The sequence below is a fragment of the Pogona vitticeps genome, chromosome 1, assembly GCF_051106095.1.
Source record: "Pogona vitticeps strain Pit_001003342236 chromosome 1, PviZW2.1, whole genome shotgun sequence".
NCBI classification, from domain to species: Eukaryota; Metazoa; Chordata; class Lepidosauria; order Squamata; family Agamidae; genus Pogona; species Pogona vitticeps.
The window spans coordinates 247,502,703-247,518,482 of record NC_135783.1 but is presented as its reverse complement, the minus strand read 5'-3'; the positions used below and the strand labels follow the sequence as shown (position 1 = coordinate 247,518,482).

At 43.2% G+C, this 15,780-nt stretch overlaps 1 protein-coding gene across 5 annotated transcripts; it reads right to left on the bottom strand.

Annotated features, from left to right (window-relative positions):
• Positions 1-391: 391 nt before the first annotated feature.
• Positions 392-15,741, bottom strand: BAAT (bile acid-CoA:amino acid N-acyltransferase). 5 transcript variants are annotated; one of them, XM_020792470.3, is made up of 4 exons: positions 15,705-15,741; positions 9,004-9,488; positions 4,078-4,280; positions 392-2,177 (listed from the first exon to the last, which is right to left on the bottom strand). In XM_020792470.3, the coding sequence occupies exons 2-4, from the start codon at positions 9,464-9,466 to the stop codon at positions 1,590-1,592; spliced, it is 1,254 nt and encodes a 417-aa protein (XP_020648129.3). In that variant the 5' UTR covers positions 9,467-9,488; positions 15,705-15,741; the 3' UTR covers positions 392-1,589. The 5 variants fall into 5 exon arrangements, with proteins under 5 accessions (XP_020648129.3, XP_020648126.3, XP_020648127.3 ...); XM_020792467.3 differs by lacking the exon at positions 15,705-15,741 and adding an exon at positions 12,348-12,565; XM_020792468.3 differs by lacking the exon at positions 15,705-15,741 and adding an exon at positions 11,309-11,469.
• Positions 15,742-15,780: the final 39 nt, after the last annotated feature.

Sequence of the window (15,780 nt, the reverse complement as noted above, 5' to 3'; positions counted from 1 at the left end):
TTCAAGCAGCAAAATCTCAACCCTTCTCTGCTTCCTTGGAAAGCAACTCTGTCCCAGTGAATTAAACAGGGCTTTGTCCTGAATAAATTTGGGCAGATTCTGGCACCAGATCTCCTTTTTCTGGTTTTTATGTCAACCTACTGCCCCTTCCCTTTTTTTCTTTTCTTTTTCTGCGCCTTTCTACAGTAATGTTCTCCATTTGCTGTGTTCCCTGCATGGTTGAGATGTCTTCCTTACTGCATTGCTCCCATGCTTATTTGCTGCATATTGTGAGGTTCTATGTAAAGTTTACTGTAAATCAAGGAATGTCAGAATTTTCTTTCTTACCAAACAGGAGCAAAACAGTCAGTTATGAGACACTCGTGTTTAAAAAGCACACCACTGAGTTACATTTTGTGACATATTTGTAACTTTATTTTCAAACTGTTTTACTTACAGTGAATTAAGTGTCTTGCTGTAGAGCCAGAGGTTGGGAATTGGTTTTTCACTGGGCCTCCTTGGAAAAGAGCCAGGCTATGTAGCCTTGGGTAAGAGGCACAGTCCCCCCCCCCAAAAAAAAGGGACTGATAAACTACTTCTGAGTATTCTATACCTAGAAACCCCTAAAAAGAGGTCGCTATTAGTCAGAATTGACTTGATGGCATGTACTATTTATTTATTTATTTACTTACATTTTGCAGTAACAGTACTGGAAGAATCAACAGATACATGGGCTAGAATGTCAGGCACTCATGTGTATGTGAGTAACCAAATATCTTTAAGGTAGATCTAGAAATCTGTACTACCATAGGTCACGCTTTGTAGTTCTTCTAGTTTTCAATGTACCTCTCTGTTCTAAAATATTATTATTATTATTATTGCACTCTATACCAGAGCACATTCCAAATAACATAAGTACCTCGGTGTACACTTCTGTATCAACCATAAGTACTTTCATTCAGTAAAACTATCCCACAAAATTTAATGTAATCCTAGTGCAACCCTATACATGTATACTCAAAAGTAAGCCCATTCAATTCAATGGGGATACCTCTAGGATATGTGTATGTGCCTAGGATGGCAACATTCTTTTCGTGTAAGTAAGGACAGGACTATACTCATTACCCAGTCGTGTATGTGACGTACATTTGTTTATACCCAGCCTTTCTCCTTAAAAAGGACCCAACCCAATCATGTTGAACCTCATCTTTTTAGAGAAATGAGTATGCCAATGAAAAGAGAAACAGTAAACCTATGCAACAAAAAGATGGCAAACAAGCTGCTGCAGCTGATTCTTTCTTACGTATATACTGTATTTTGATACGGTAAGTGATCTTTGTATTTCATAATGGCGGGTTGCTTTATTTTTCAAATTACAGTATATTGAAATATATATTGGCCTGGCATACCAGACCTGAGATATAATTCTGATCAAACAATTTCAAGTTATCCCTATCCTGAGAATGGCAGTTACATCACAGAGACACCAACCAACCTTACTGAAGGACTGGAAAAAAAGAGAATATTCTTAATTTGCAAGAGTGTGCCTATTTGAACACATTTGGAGGACTATAAGGAACAATCAGATGTGGACTGAACTTCTTGGGACATCACAAATTACTACTTCCTGACTGGCCAAGATGAAGCTCAAAAAATTTCTGGATCTCCTTCCAGGAGTGTTCCTGAGCTTTGGCGTGGAGTTCTAACTTGCCTCCCCATTGTACAGGTCTAAAACAATTCCGCATGAAGGAGCTAAAGCAAAGTGGGGAGCCAGGAGATTCTATTAGGTGCCCAGCGCCTGGATAAGATAGCAAAATGCAGTTATTTTTCCCATATTTCCTGGCTCTAGCGATGGCCAACTCAGCATGCAGCTTGCTGTTCAAGCTAGCATCAGCTTCTCCCACTACAAAGAGTATGTGCCCTTGGGCCTTTTCCAAAGGGATGACGCAGGATTCATCCTCAGGATCTTGCGCACCATAGGTGTTGGACAGGATTCCCATTTCAGTGACTAGAAACTTCTCTGGACAATAGGGGGCAGCAGGCATATAGACATCATGAAAGCGGAGTGGTGTGCCATGCAATCTTGTGGGCCCATTGATGCACACAGTAGCCACTATTTGCTCTAAGAAGGTGGCCATGGCTAGTGCAATTTCTCCTCCTTTGGACACTCCAATGACTCCAAGTCCCGGGCCTCTTACCTGGGAAACATACAGAAAGAGAAAGGAGGGGCTTTAAATGAATTACTACATCAAAGGTTTGAGAGATGGTAATGCAAAAACAGCAAGTAAAACTAGGGTCCCTTAGAAGGCTGTGTGAGGCAGTTGCCTTAGTCAGCAAGGTGCCAGGAGCAATTTTTATAGTCCAAACAGCTTGGCTCTGAGGATCTTTCAGAGCTAGCCATTTAGGAAATACAGTAGTTGGCTTTGTAAAAAGCTAGTTTGTTAATGGGGGTGGGGTACAAGAGAGACTTTTGCCAGTCCTCCTCTGATGGTGATGGGGTGTGGTTTCTCTTCTTCCACATTGCGGGTATTTGCTGATATTATTGCTGCATGATGTAGGGAGGGGAGCACTTTGCTTCAAGCTTGAAGTAGCTGGAGTGCTAAGGCTTCCCTTCTGGAAGACTCATGCTAAACCTAAAGGTATTTATTCAGAAGTAAGAAGGGTTCTGTACATTGTACCTAGCCTACAGGTAATGAATTTCTTTCCCCACTGAACTGGGAGCAGCTGTCTTAGTCCAATCAATGTCTGAAACCAGTAACTGGGTAGGTAAGAAGGCACATAAATCCATATAAAGACAAAACTAGCCTGTTCAGGAATGGCAAGGAAGAGACTCCCATTAATAAAAGTATACAGAGATGGAAACGGTTTAATTTTCAGGATGCAGTTCACCTGTAGGTTTTCTTCTCAATATTTCTGTAAAATTTTTCTGCTTTTTTCCTTTGTCATCAGCATCACCATTATTATTGTTGTTATCTGGCTTTTTACAAGTTAGTGCTGGTACCTACCTGCTTGCTATCATAATATAAATACTGTACATATTATTATATAAATAAATGTGTGAAGAGTATGAATATCAACTGTGATTTGTTTTGTGCTTTGAAACTTCATAAATATATTTAAGTAAAAGAAAAGACAAAATGATGGTTGGAGATTCTCTCCATGCTTAAAGAAGTAAGGGCTACTCAGCACTAACTGTGTTAGTTCTGCTTGGTCCTACTGCATTAATGTCACACTGTCTAATCTTTATTTATGGTCCCTTATATCCTTTCCTCTTCCTCAGTTGAGAGGGTACCAGAAACACACTACTAAGGGAACACTGAGTGAACCATTCTGGTTCCAGAACAAGGGATAAACACAGCTGAAAATACTGTGGACTAGAAGTGTATGTTAGCTGGTTGCTGGAGAAATGACCCTTCATTCTTTTGAATCCCGATGAAGATAGAAAGGCATAGGTGCCTTGGCAGATTTATTGTATAAATGATTGACAGGGATGTACACACACACACTGATAAGCCTCCCTGAGTCCACCTGGCCATAGTCCTTTAGGGTGTGCAACTGCATGAGTTACTTTGCCCCCAATGGCACAGGGGTTACCATGATCTGGGCAAAAGGAAGGGTTTTTACACCCTTATCTCTCTCTGCTTGCTGAAACTGCCAGGGAGGAGTGGAAGACAAATGGTTCCCCTCCAGGGAAAGAAAAATTGTTATGTTCTGAATGTTATGAACTTCTGCTCTGACCTGGTCAGAATGTGACTTTGATAAGGTAAACTTACTTTAGAACAATAAGTTTGTAAGTAAAGGAAGCAATACATTGGCTGAAATCTAACAAGTAATCATGACTAGGGTAGGCCCGTTAAATCAATGGAACTTACATAGGTGTTGACTCAACAAATCTCTGCTATTTTAATGGGCCTACTCTCTAGTTGTGACTCAATGCTGGATTTCAGCCACGGTTTCCTCCGTACTCCCGCCTTCCAATACACTGATCTGACATTCATGAAACAGTTAGAAATTTATTTTATCCAATCCAGTAAATGAGGACTTTTTGTGTCTGTTAATGATTCTAAAGGAAACATGCACCACCGCCACCTGACATACCTTAGGGTGTTCTAAGAGCATGGTTGATGCTTCCGCAAAATACTCCAGGTCCAATTCTGTTATGCTCTGTGGCAGGTCATCATATCCAAAGTAAGCCAAGGCCAGCACAGCAAAGCCTTTACTAGCCAGAAGGCCGGCTCGGAACTCAATGAGACCACCAACTCCACCAAACAAGTCAATCACGCCTGGAAATGGCCCAGGCCCTGCAAAGAAATCAAAGAGACAGAGTGCAAGCATTAAGTGAAGAGCAAGGGAAAATAATCTGTGACAGAAGAAGGAGGAGGAAGAGGAAGTGAAAAAAAATGCTTGTGGTGGTATCAGAAAAATTTAATGTGCCATCAAGCATATATTGATTTCAGTAAGGCCTTTGACAAAGTTCCCCATGATATTCTTCTAAGGAAGCTAGCAAAATGTGGGCTAGACAGTGCTACTGTTCGGTGGATTTGGAGAGAGGTAACTAGTGGGATGCCTCAGGGTTCTGTTCTGGGCCCTGTGCTATTCTGCATCTTTATCAATGACTTGGATTGAGAGTATGCTGATTAAATCTGCAGATGATGCCAAATTAGGAGGGGTTGCTGATTCTCCAGAGAACAGGATTAAAATTCAAAATGACCTTGACAGATTAGAATCCTGGGCCAAAACTAACAAAATGAATTTCAACCGGGAGAAATGTAAGGTCCTACACCTAGGCAGAAAAAATGAACTGCACAGATATAGGATGGAAGACACCTGGCTAGACAACAGGACCTGTGAAAGGGATCTAGGAGTCTTCGTAGACCACAAACTGAACATGAGTCAGCAGTGTGATGTGGCTGCCAAGAAAGCCAATGCAATTCTTGGTTGCATCAATAGGAGTATAGTGTGTAGTAGATTAAGGGAAGTGATAGTACCACTCTATTCTGCCTTTGCCAGACCTCACCTGGAGTATTGTGTCCAATTCTGGGCACCTCAATTCAAGAAGGATGTTGACAACCTGGAATGTGTCCAGAGGAGGGTGATCAAAATGGTCAAAGGTCTGGAAGCCATGTCCTATGAGGGGCGGATTAGGGAGTTGGGAATATTTAGCCTTACAAAAAAGGTTAAGAGGGGACATGATAGCCATGTTTAAATATTTGAAGGGTTTTCATGCTGAGGAAGGGACAGGTTTGTTTTCCAGGGCTCCAGACACTAGGACAAGGAGCAATGGTTTCAAACTACAGGAAAAGAGATTCCACCTGAATCTCAGGAGGAACTTCCTGACAGTCAGGTAGTCAGCAGTGGAATAGCCTGTCTCAGAGTGTGGTGGAGTCTCCTTCTTTAGAAGTTTTTAAGCAGAGGCTGGATGGCCATCGGTCGGGAGTGCTTTGATGGAGTTCCTGCATGGCAGGGTGTTGGACTTGATGGTCTCTGTGGTCTCTTCCAGCTCTGTGATTCTATGATTCGAAGTCAATTCTGACTTTTAGTTGGTAGACAGCAATCAGGAGTGGTTTACTGTTTCCTTCTTTGGCGGGGGACTATGCAGCTTGCCCAACACCACAAAAGTTGGCTCTTCTCACAATGCGGAATCGAACTCACAACTCCCAGCACCACAGCCAAATAACAAACTCACTCAGCTATTCAGTCAGCTTGTGATATCACATATACACACAAAAATCTATCATCAAAGAGACAGATACTGCATTTCAGAAACTTCAGCTTTACCATATCAAGCCTAACAAAGCTTGGAAATGTCACCTTTGTGGAGTACTTTTTCTGAGAAGAGGGGATTCTTGAAGTTGTACTGCAAAAAAAGACTAATGCTTCCAACCCTTGATCTGTATGAATCCGGATTTAAGAGACGCTTCATATTTATAGAAGAAGAAGAAAATTAAATGTAAAGTAAATGTGGATTAAAAGAAGTCTGACTCATGGGTTTATGTGAATGGCTCACAAGACTGGTTTTAAAGAAAAAAGAACATCTTCTAGCTGTGCTTGCCTTTATTTTGAGATCTAAATGTGTGATCTAGCTTGGTGGTGGTTGTTCTTGTTGTTATGTGCTATCACGTCTCCATTGTCCTAGAGCAATCCTTTGAATGAATGGTCTCCAAAATGTCCTGACCTCAACTGGCCTGTTCAGCTCTTGTAAACATAAGCCTGTGGGTTCCTTTAGGGAGTCAGTCTAGCTTGTATTTGGTCTTTCTCTTCTCCTGCTGCCTTTCACCTTTCCCAGCATTTTTGTCTTTTTCAGAGAATCCCCATCATATGCCCAAAGTAGGACATCTTCAGTTTCAACATTTTTGCCTCCAGAGATAGTTCAGATTTGATTTCTCTAGGACCCACTTCTTCATCTTTCTGGCAATCCAGGGTATCTGCAAATCTCTCCTCCGGCAACATACTTCAAATGAATCATTTTTTTCCTGCCAGATTTTGTTACTGCCCAGCTTTCACACCCATACATGTTGATTGGAAATACAGTGGTGCCCCGCATAGCGACGTTAATCCATTCCAGATTAATCGTCGCTATGCGGAAACATTGCTAAACGGATGGAAAAACCCCATAGGAACACATTAAAGGTTCCTATGGGGGGGGGGGAAACTTACCGCTAAGCGGGAATCCTCCATCCGGCCGCCATTTTCGCCGCTTCGGTAAGCGAGGAAATCGCGTGAAAATGCTTGTGGTGGCCATTTTGTGCACCCGGCGGCCATTTTGGAACCGGCGATCAGCTGTTCTAAAAACATCGCAATGAGAAGATCGGTAAGCGGAACGCTTACCGATCATCACAATGCGATGTTTACACTATCTAAACATCGCAATGCAATCGCAAAAAACAGATCGCTCTGCGGATTCGTCGTTAAACGGTGCACTTGTTATGCGATGCACCACTGTACAAGAATGTGCATGATCTTGGTCTTTGTCTCCAGTGACATACAGTGGTGCCCCGCATAGCGACGTTAATCCATTTCGGATTAATCGTTGCTATCTGGAAACATCACTAAACGGATCTAAAAACCCCATAGGAACGCATTCAACTCCGTTAAATGCGTTTCTATGGGGCCCAAACTCACCATTCAGCGAAGATCCTCCACAGCGCTGCCATTTTCGCCGCCTCGGTAAGCGAGAAAACCGCACAAAAATGCTTGTGGCGGCCATTTTGGGCACCTGGCAGCCATTTTTGAACTGCCGATCAGCTGTTCTAAAAACATTGCAATGCGAAGATTGGTAAGTGAAACACTTACCGATCACCGCAATGTGATGTTTACCCTATCTAAACATCGCAATGCGATCGCATTAGCGATCCCAAAAAATAGATCGCTATGCAGATTCGTCGTTAAACGGTGCGCTCGTTATGCGAGGCACCACTGTATCTTTACCTGTAATGATTTTTTCTAATTCCTTCACTGCTGCCCTTCCTAGTCTCAGTCCTAGCTTGTACATCATACAATATGTATAGACCAGGAAAGGGAATCACTGGGCCCACTAGGTACTTGTGGCCCCCCAATCTCCCCATGGTTCCAAAAACCTGTAGGGAGTATAATTCTCCTTTAAATAATGTGTTTCCCCAACACATTCTTTTAATCTCCCAAAATATGTATGGCCCATAGCAGCTGGGAGATTGAAATGGCCCACTAACATAGACCACTCGTGTGGAATAAAGCTGCATGGTTCTTGTAGGTATTTAATCAGATTCATATTCCACTCTTCTTACATGGAGCAGGTAAAGGTAAAAGATCCCCTTGACAATCTGTTCAGTCATGTCCAACTCTAGGGGGTGGTGCTCATCTCCGTTTCCAAGCCATAGAGCCAGCGTTTCTCCAAAGACAATCTTCCGTGGTCATGTGGCCAGCACGACTAGACATGGAACACCGTTACCTTCCCACTGTGGTGGTACCTATTTCTCTACTCGCATTTTGCATGCTTTCAAGCCGCTAGGTTGGTGGGAGCTGGGACAAGCGATGGGCACTCACTCCGTCGGGTGGATTTGATCTTACGACTGCACAGAGGCTTCTGCGGTTCAACCAGCACCACCACCACCATGCAGCAAGAAGGGACTTAATTGTAAACATAACTTGGTGGCCTGGTTTTACAAAGTTAAACAAGATTAGATCCAGAAGCTTGCTCTCAGAGCTACTGCAGAAACTTGGAGGGACAGGAAACAAAGTGGCTGTAACTGATGGACTGAAAGTAGTCTTCTCTCACGGAGCCTATGTGAATCCTGTGTAATAACTGCGAGCCACTGTTTGCCACCAACTTAAAGGTTTAATGTTCAGATTTTTAGAAGTAATTTTAACTTGTCTGATTTTGATCATCCTTGTTTAGTTTTGTAATTTATGAGTTTATGATGTATATTGTCATTTTGTTATTCTGTGCTGTGAACTGTCAAGAGTGGCCTTTGGCCAGATAGGCAGAATATAAATTGACTGACTGACTAAAGGAATGAATGAATGAATGAATGAATGAATGAATGAATGAATGAATGAATGAATGAATGAATGAATGAATGAATGAATGAATGAATGCACACACAATATTGAGAAAAGGAAAGAATTGTAGAGCTGTTGGAAAGTTTCTAAAAGGATTGGGAGAAGAGGGTGCGGATCTGTCCAGAGAAGAAAAAAACTAGTGAAGAAGTGGGAGTGCATTGGATAGAGAAGGTCTGGGGGTACCTCTGCCGGTTCAGGTATTATTGGACTCCAGCTTCCCTTATCCTGCCCAGGCATGAGAAATGAAGGAAGGAATATTTCATTGATCTCTGCAGGGCCATAGGTTCTCCATTTGTGGATTCCACTTTATTTTTATAAGCTGATATGGGTTAGGAAGGTTTATCATCCTGGTACTGATTAAGCTCATGCCCAGATAACTTCTGCCATGCTTGAATGCTGCCAGACCATACTTAACTATTTAGTACTGCAGGTGAGTAACAGCAATGGAGGAAGGGAAGAGAGAGAGAGAAAACAGCATTTTCTTACCTGGAGGCACATAAAGGGCCCCCCGAACTCTGCCTTTTCTGATCTGGAAACGTTCCACTCCGGGAGCCACAAACCATCTTTCCACAGTACAAGTTGCAAGTGGTGCCTCAGTGGGTGAGTCCAGCAACACAAAAGAGTTGAAGATGCTGACCTGGATGTCAAAAGGGCTGCCTACCACATCACGTTTTAGCAATCTGAAGAACATTTTCTCTGGCTTCAGGGAACAGAATAGGCCCATGGGCCACACACCTTGATAGTGCCCGCCCAGAGCGGGTGCCTGCTTCACATCCACTTCTCCAGCACTGTTTGCCCGGTAGAAGGCTCTGGCTTCAAACTTCACTCCCTTTTCATCTGTCAGTGATGCAAATAGGGTCACAGGCTGGGAGGGAGCCAGACCAGAGGCACAAATCCACAGGGATGAATCAGCTAGTGAGGTTTTAGGGGTGACGCTGAGATGAACCATGTTAGCCAGCCTTTGACAGTACCTGGGGAAGATAAGCAAGTGTTGGTTCATATAAAATAAGTTTGGAAACCGTTAGAACCAGTGAGGGAGGTGCTTGGTTCCCCTTTCTATCTCTTGTATAGTACTTTTGCCCTTTATCTGTGCGCAAAACCCTCTGTACACTGAAATATCACAAGGATTAGACCAATAACATCTGGAGGACAATCTCTGCCTACCCCTGCTCTATAGAAAGAAACACATGTTTCTCTTTTAAGTGAAGAATAAAATGATGCTTCTTCCTATTCTATGTACCTAAGCCAAATGGGCTGGTAGTTACAATTTTCTTCAACACTGACAGTGGGAAATCATGTCCCACAACATCTGGGGATGACAGGCTAGCAGACTAGAGGACACACGGTAAACCGCATGACAAACTGCTATCTCCTCCAGCATCTGCTGACTATGGTAACCATCTCTAATGATAGGGCCCACTATGAGCCTTAGGACTAGATTATGGTATCATGTTTCTGAGATGACAAGGAGTAACAATTATAAAGTAAGTCACAATTAGAGTAGGTCCATTTGAATGAACGGAGTCCTGAATGCCAGGACTTTTAATGTGTAAAGAAAGAACTAACCACCTCTTAAAATGGATGGAACCCTGGAAAGGTCTAGCTTCCAGTCACATGAAGAACTGGTTTACTTGGAAGTCATTTAATACAGTAAGCTATGGGTCAGAGTTGGCAGAACTGGGGTTTTGCACTGAAACAGAACAGGAAAATTCACATGTTACGTCAGTTTACTCAATGCCCTTCAACATGTACTATGGGAGACTTGATGTTAGCTGCCCCTAGTTGATATCTGTTTAATTCTTTTTTAATATAATAATTTATTCTTCTAGCTTTTAACTTTTTTTTTAAATACTGTACACCACCTTGCATCCTTTATTTAGGGGAAAGGTGGCATATAAATATTTTAAATAAATGAACAATAAAAGTGCTCTCAACGTTGCCTGTTACTGGGCAAACACTACCTGATGGTGACACTTGTGACACGAACAAAGGAAACAGGCAAGGGAGGAAGGTATTTGTGGGATTTTACCTCTTAGGTGTCCAAATCATGTGACTAGCTTTGGGTACTAGGTAGTACCTTGAGCAGTGCCAGAGAAGCTTCATGGAGCGAAATCTCATGAGCAAGCCCTGGTGGCCTATTTGCTTCTATATTCCAAAGTGCTTCATCAAAATTATAAAGAAAAAGAAAATATTTTTATTAAAGTGTATGAATGTCAGAAATTAATACAATAAGCAAATAAAACAAAATACTAACTTCACCAAGGGTTGCGTTTTTCCGGTCCTGAAAGAGCCCATTTGCTTTCTCACCTGCTCCCCATTGCTAAGAGCCAGGGTAGTGCAGTGAACGGAGTGATGGATTAGGACTCCAGAGACCTGAGTTCGAATTCCTACTCAGCCACAAAAACTCAATGTTAAACCCACTCTGGAAATAATTCAATACCTTAAAAAGTCTTAGGAGGGTTGCCATAAGGCAGATGTGACTTGACAGCCTATAAGGCACGCATACCCTCGCCTTTTGTTAAGCTCTTTCAAACGATCCTCGCACAGGCACTGAACGGTTTGCTCACTTTAGGTGAGATTCCACGACCAGTTCTGCACGCACGGCCATTTAAACTGGACCCTACCAGAGCTTCTGCCCCGCTTTAAAGAAAGGCGCCAAGGAGAGCGAACGGGATTTTCCCTGCCCTTCAAACAATATGGATTCCATATAATTACGACGACTGGAAACGGTGGTGAGCGGTCACGTGACTTCCCTTCTCCGTTCCCCAACTCGCCAGAAGTGTCCACGCACCTGTGGTAAACCTCTTGGTCGTCTCTTCTAAGGGAGAAGGGAAGGTCGGTCTGCAGGGCTGCCAGTTGGCCGCCGAGGGAGAAAGGTCGCCTTCAGCACTGCGCGGGAGAAAAGCTGTCCAACGAAAGTCTGAAAAGTCCCGGGCGCTGCAGTGCAGTGAGAGGCGCGCGGGTGGCAGTCGCCTGACAGGATCAGACACGCAAGGGGGGGGGGGACGACGAACAACAACCCCCAAACACTTTCGCAAACAATCCGGCTTTGCTTTCATCGCCGTTCGGATTTGTCCTGATAACTAACCTACATTTTGAAGAAGCGACTACTGCTATCTTAGGTTATGGAGGAACAGAATAGTTTCCAGCAGGATTCATTTTATCTCCCGGTCGGTTTGTATGCCAGTCATATCATACAGACAGCTAGCTGGATTACATTTAAGCAGAATGGTGAAGAAAGCCCTCTCATTTGACATTTGGTATTGGCGGAGAGCTTTATGGAGCTCAAGGAACAACCAGAAACACAAATATATAGGGTTTTAAATCCAACTAAGTCTGAACTTTCACTAGAATCTAAAGTGACTAAACGGCGGCCGCCCTGCTTTGAACACAACATGAGAAGATAAGATTCATGGTGTGTGTGTGTGTGTGTGTGTGTGTGTGTGTGTGTGTGTGTGTGTGTGTGTGTGTGTGTGTGTGTGTGTGTGTGTGTGTGTGTGTGTGTGTGTGTGTGTGTGTGTAAGGGTACAGTGCTGCCTGGAAAATTGGAAAGCATAGGAAAAGGGAAAGAGGTAACATGAGATAGAGTGACTCAAGAAAAGAAACCATGGTCTTTAGCTTATAAGACCTGAGCAGAGGTGTTAATGACAGAAACCTGCAAGATCCATTATTCATGTAGTTGCCATAAATCAGAAATGACTTGATGGCATGTTGCAAGAAATATTTTCTGTGAGATGATTTCCCAGAGTCTTCTGCTGCCCCTGAGAAAAAAGAAATTATACTGGAAGTGGGTCACTAGCAGGAGATTTCTGGAGGCCTTATTCACTTACCTTCATCCACTCAGCTCTCTGCTTCTCCCAGCTTCTTCTGGTCAGACACCTCAGCCCCAAGTGAATAAATCTCCCTTCTACACCCAGCCTTGTCTTTATTGCACTAGACACATAGTACAGCGAATTTATAAGGAAATAGTCCCATGCATAACACTTAGGGCAATGCACTGAATAACTCTCACACTGCCGCTGCTCTTCAACCTTCAAAACAGGAAGGTGAGTCAAATCACAGCGCAGTGATTTTATAATGAAATAGTCCCATGCATGACACTTAAGGCAATGCACTGAATACCTCTCACACTCTCAAAAATGGTGGTTCTGCTGCATGGAGAGGATGGGAAATTTTCATAGGTTGCAGAGAGAAGGTGGAACTGCTCAGCACCTATTGCTTCTGTGTTCTCTTGAAACTTTGCACAAGTAAAATGAAAAAAGCTCTTGCCCAAGGCAGGGAAAGGGGAACACTTAGATAACACCTAGATAATTTACATGAATTAAAGGCACCAGGACCGGTTAAGCCAGTGGTTCTTAACCTTGGTTACTCAGGTTTTTGTGAACTGCAATTCCCAGAAACCCCAGCCAACACAGCTGATGGTGAAGGCTTCTGGAAGTTGCAGTCCAAAAACACCTGAGTAAGCCAAGGTTAAGAACCACTGGGTTAAGCTATGTCCAATGGTAGTGAAAGAATGCAAAGGTGTAATCTCAGATCCTCTTATCTGAGGATTCATGGAGAACAAGTGCCGTTCCTGAATAATGGAGGGAATCAAATACTATCTCCACCTTCAAAAAGGTGAAAAAAGGCTCTGGGCAACTAGCAGTGGGTCAATGACCCTGATAACAGGAAAGGTTCCAAAGCAGATAATGCAAGAATTGCTCTGTGAGCATTTAGGAAAAAACATAGAGATTGTTAAGAAGCAGCAAGAGGTTTTCAAAAGCTAGTCATGATAGATTAATCTTAGCTCTTTTTCTGCTACAATAACAAGCTTGATAGATCAGAGGAATGCTGTGAATGTGTCGTATCTTGAATTCAGCAAGGCTTTGGACAAATTCCTCTGTAATATTCTTGATTCCTAGCTGATACCTCACTGTACAGCACTGGCTCGCACATCACTGCAATATCACTTATAGCTCAGTAGTTTAGTATCTGACTGAAGAGCCAGAGGTTGGGAGCTCAATTCCCCACTGTGAGCCAGCCTATGTGGCCTTGGGCAAGCTGCACAGTCCCAGGGCTCCCTCAGAAGAAGGGAAGAGTACACCACTTCTATGTATGCTGTACCTGATATTCTGTTTTTCGTAGCTCTGATGGTGTTGTTGCAATTGTTAGCTGCTATTCTGCTGGGCAGCTTTGTAGTGGGTTTACAAGCCATAGTCAAAGACTGCTCACCATTGGTGACTTCTGACAAGTGGGGTACTTGTCTATTCTGGGATTGGTATTGTGTAAATCATCAAATCTGCATCAGAGGAAACTGGGAGATGTTGTTAATAATCCAGAAGGTAGGATCTGAATTGAAATTTACATTAACTGGTCAGAGAATTAGAACAAAACAAACTAAAGAAGAGAGAAATACAAACTTCGTGTAATCTGCAAGAAGTGCGACGTGGCGACAACAACAACAAAAGGCTAACGGTATACTACAGTAGGCTGCATGAAGCAGAAGATTCAGATCAAGTCACAGTACTACTAGATTTTGTTTTGCTCAGACATCACCTGTGCACCTGTATCCAGTTCTGGGTACCATAGTTCAAGAAAAATATTGACAACCTAGAATGTGCCCCCGTAGAATGAGAGTTCCAGAAAATATCTACTTCTGCTTCATTGACTATGCAAAAGCCTTTGACTGTGTGGACCACAGCAAACTATGGCAAGTTCTTAAAGAAATGGCAGTGCCTGACCACCTTATATACCTCCTGAGAAACCTATACGTGGGACAGGAAGCAACAGTTAGAACTGGATATGGAACAACTGATTGGTTCAACATTGGGAAAGGAGTACGACAAGGCTGTATATTGTCCCCCAGCTTATTTAATTTATATGCAGAATACATCATGCGGAAGGCTGGACTGGAGGAATCCCAAGCTGGAATTAAGATTGCCGGAAGAAACATCAACAACCTCCGATATGCAGATGATACCACTCTGATGGCAGAAAGTGAGGAGGAATTAAAAAACCTTGTAATGAGGGTGAAAGAGGAGAGTGCAAAAAACGGTCTGAAACTCAACATCAAAAAAACTAAGATCATGGCCACTGGTCCCATCACCTCCTGGCAAATAGAAGGGGAAGATATGGAGGCAGTGACAGATTTTACCTTCTTGGGCTCCATGATTACTGCAGATGGAGACAGCAGCCACGAAAATAAAAGACGCCTACTTCTTCGGAGGAAAGCAATGACAAATCTTGACAGCATCTTAAAAAGCAGAGACATCACTTTGCCAACAAAATTCCGAATAGTCAAAGCTATGGTTTTTTCCTGTCGTGATGTATGGAAGTGAGAGCTGGACCATAAGGAAAGCAGACCACTGAAGAATTGATGCCTTTGAATTGTGGTGCTGGAGGAGGCTCTTGAGAGTCCCCTGGACTGCAAGGAGAACAAACCTATCAATTCTAAAGGAAATCAACCCTGAGTGCTCACTGGAAGGACAGATCCTGAAACTGAGGCTCCAGTACTTTGGCCATCTCATGAGAAGAGAAGACTCCTTGGAAAAAACCTTGATGTTGGGAAAGTATGACGGCAAGAGGAGAAGGGGACGACCGAGGATGAGATAGCTGGACAGTGTCTGCGAAGCAACCAACATGAATTTGACACAACTCCTGGAGGCAGTGGAAGATAGGAGGGCCTGGCGTGCTCTGGTCCATGGGGTCACGAAGAGTCGGACACGACTGAACGACTAAACAACAGAATGTGCCCATAGGAGGATAACCAAGATGATAAAACATCTGGAAAGCATGAGAGTTGAAAGAGCTTGGTATGTTTAGCCTGGAGATTACTGAGAGGTGTTTCATGTATTTGAGGTTCATGAGAAAGATAAGGCAAACTTGTTTTCTGTGGCTGGCATAGGACCCAAACCAATGGATTCAAATGACAAGAAAAGAGATTTAGAATTAACCAGAATGGCAAACCCCATAGATATCCTGTCTCCTGGTCTCCATTCACTCTGAACTGCAACCTCTCTTTAGACTCAGAATCTACTTGGACTAGGAGGCACTGCCCCCAACTAGTTCAGTGACTCAGCTCAAGCTACAGAAAGCCTCTGTCTACAGAGCCATCTGCCAGAGCCCATGGCAGCAGCCAAGAGGAGCAGTCATCAACCCCGAAAGCACCAAGCGGCCTCTGGCAACAACAACAACAAAGCCAAACTTACTCTGCTCTTGTCCAACTCCTCGTCCACCACTCCCTCTTTGCTACTCCTATCTACTCACCTTTGGATCCACTGCCTA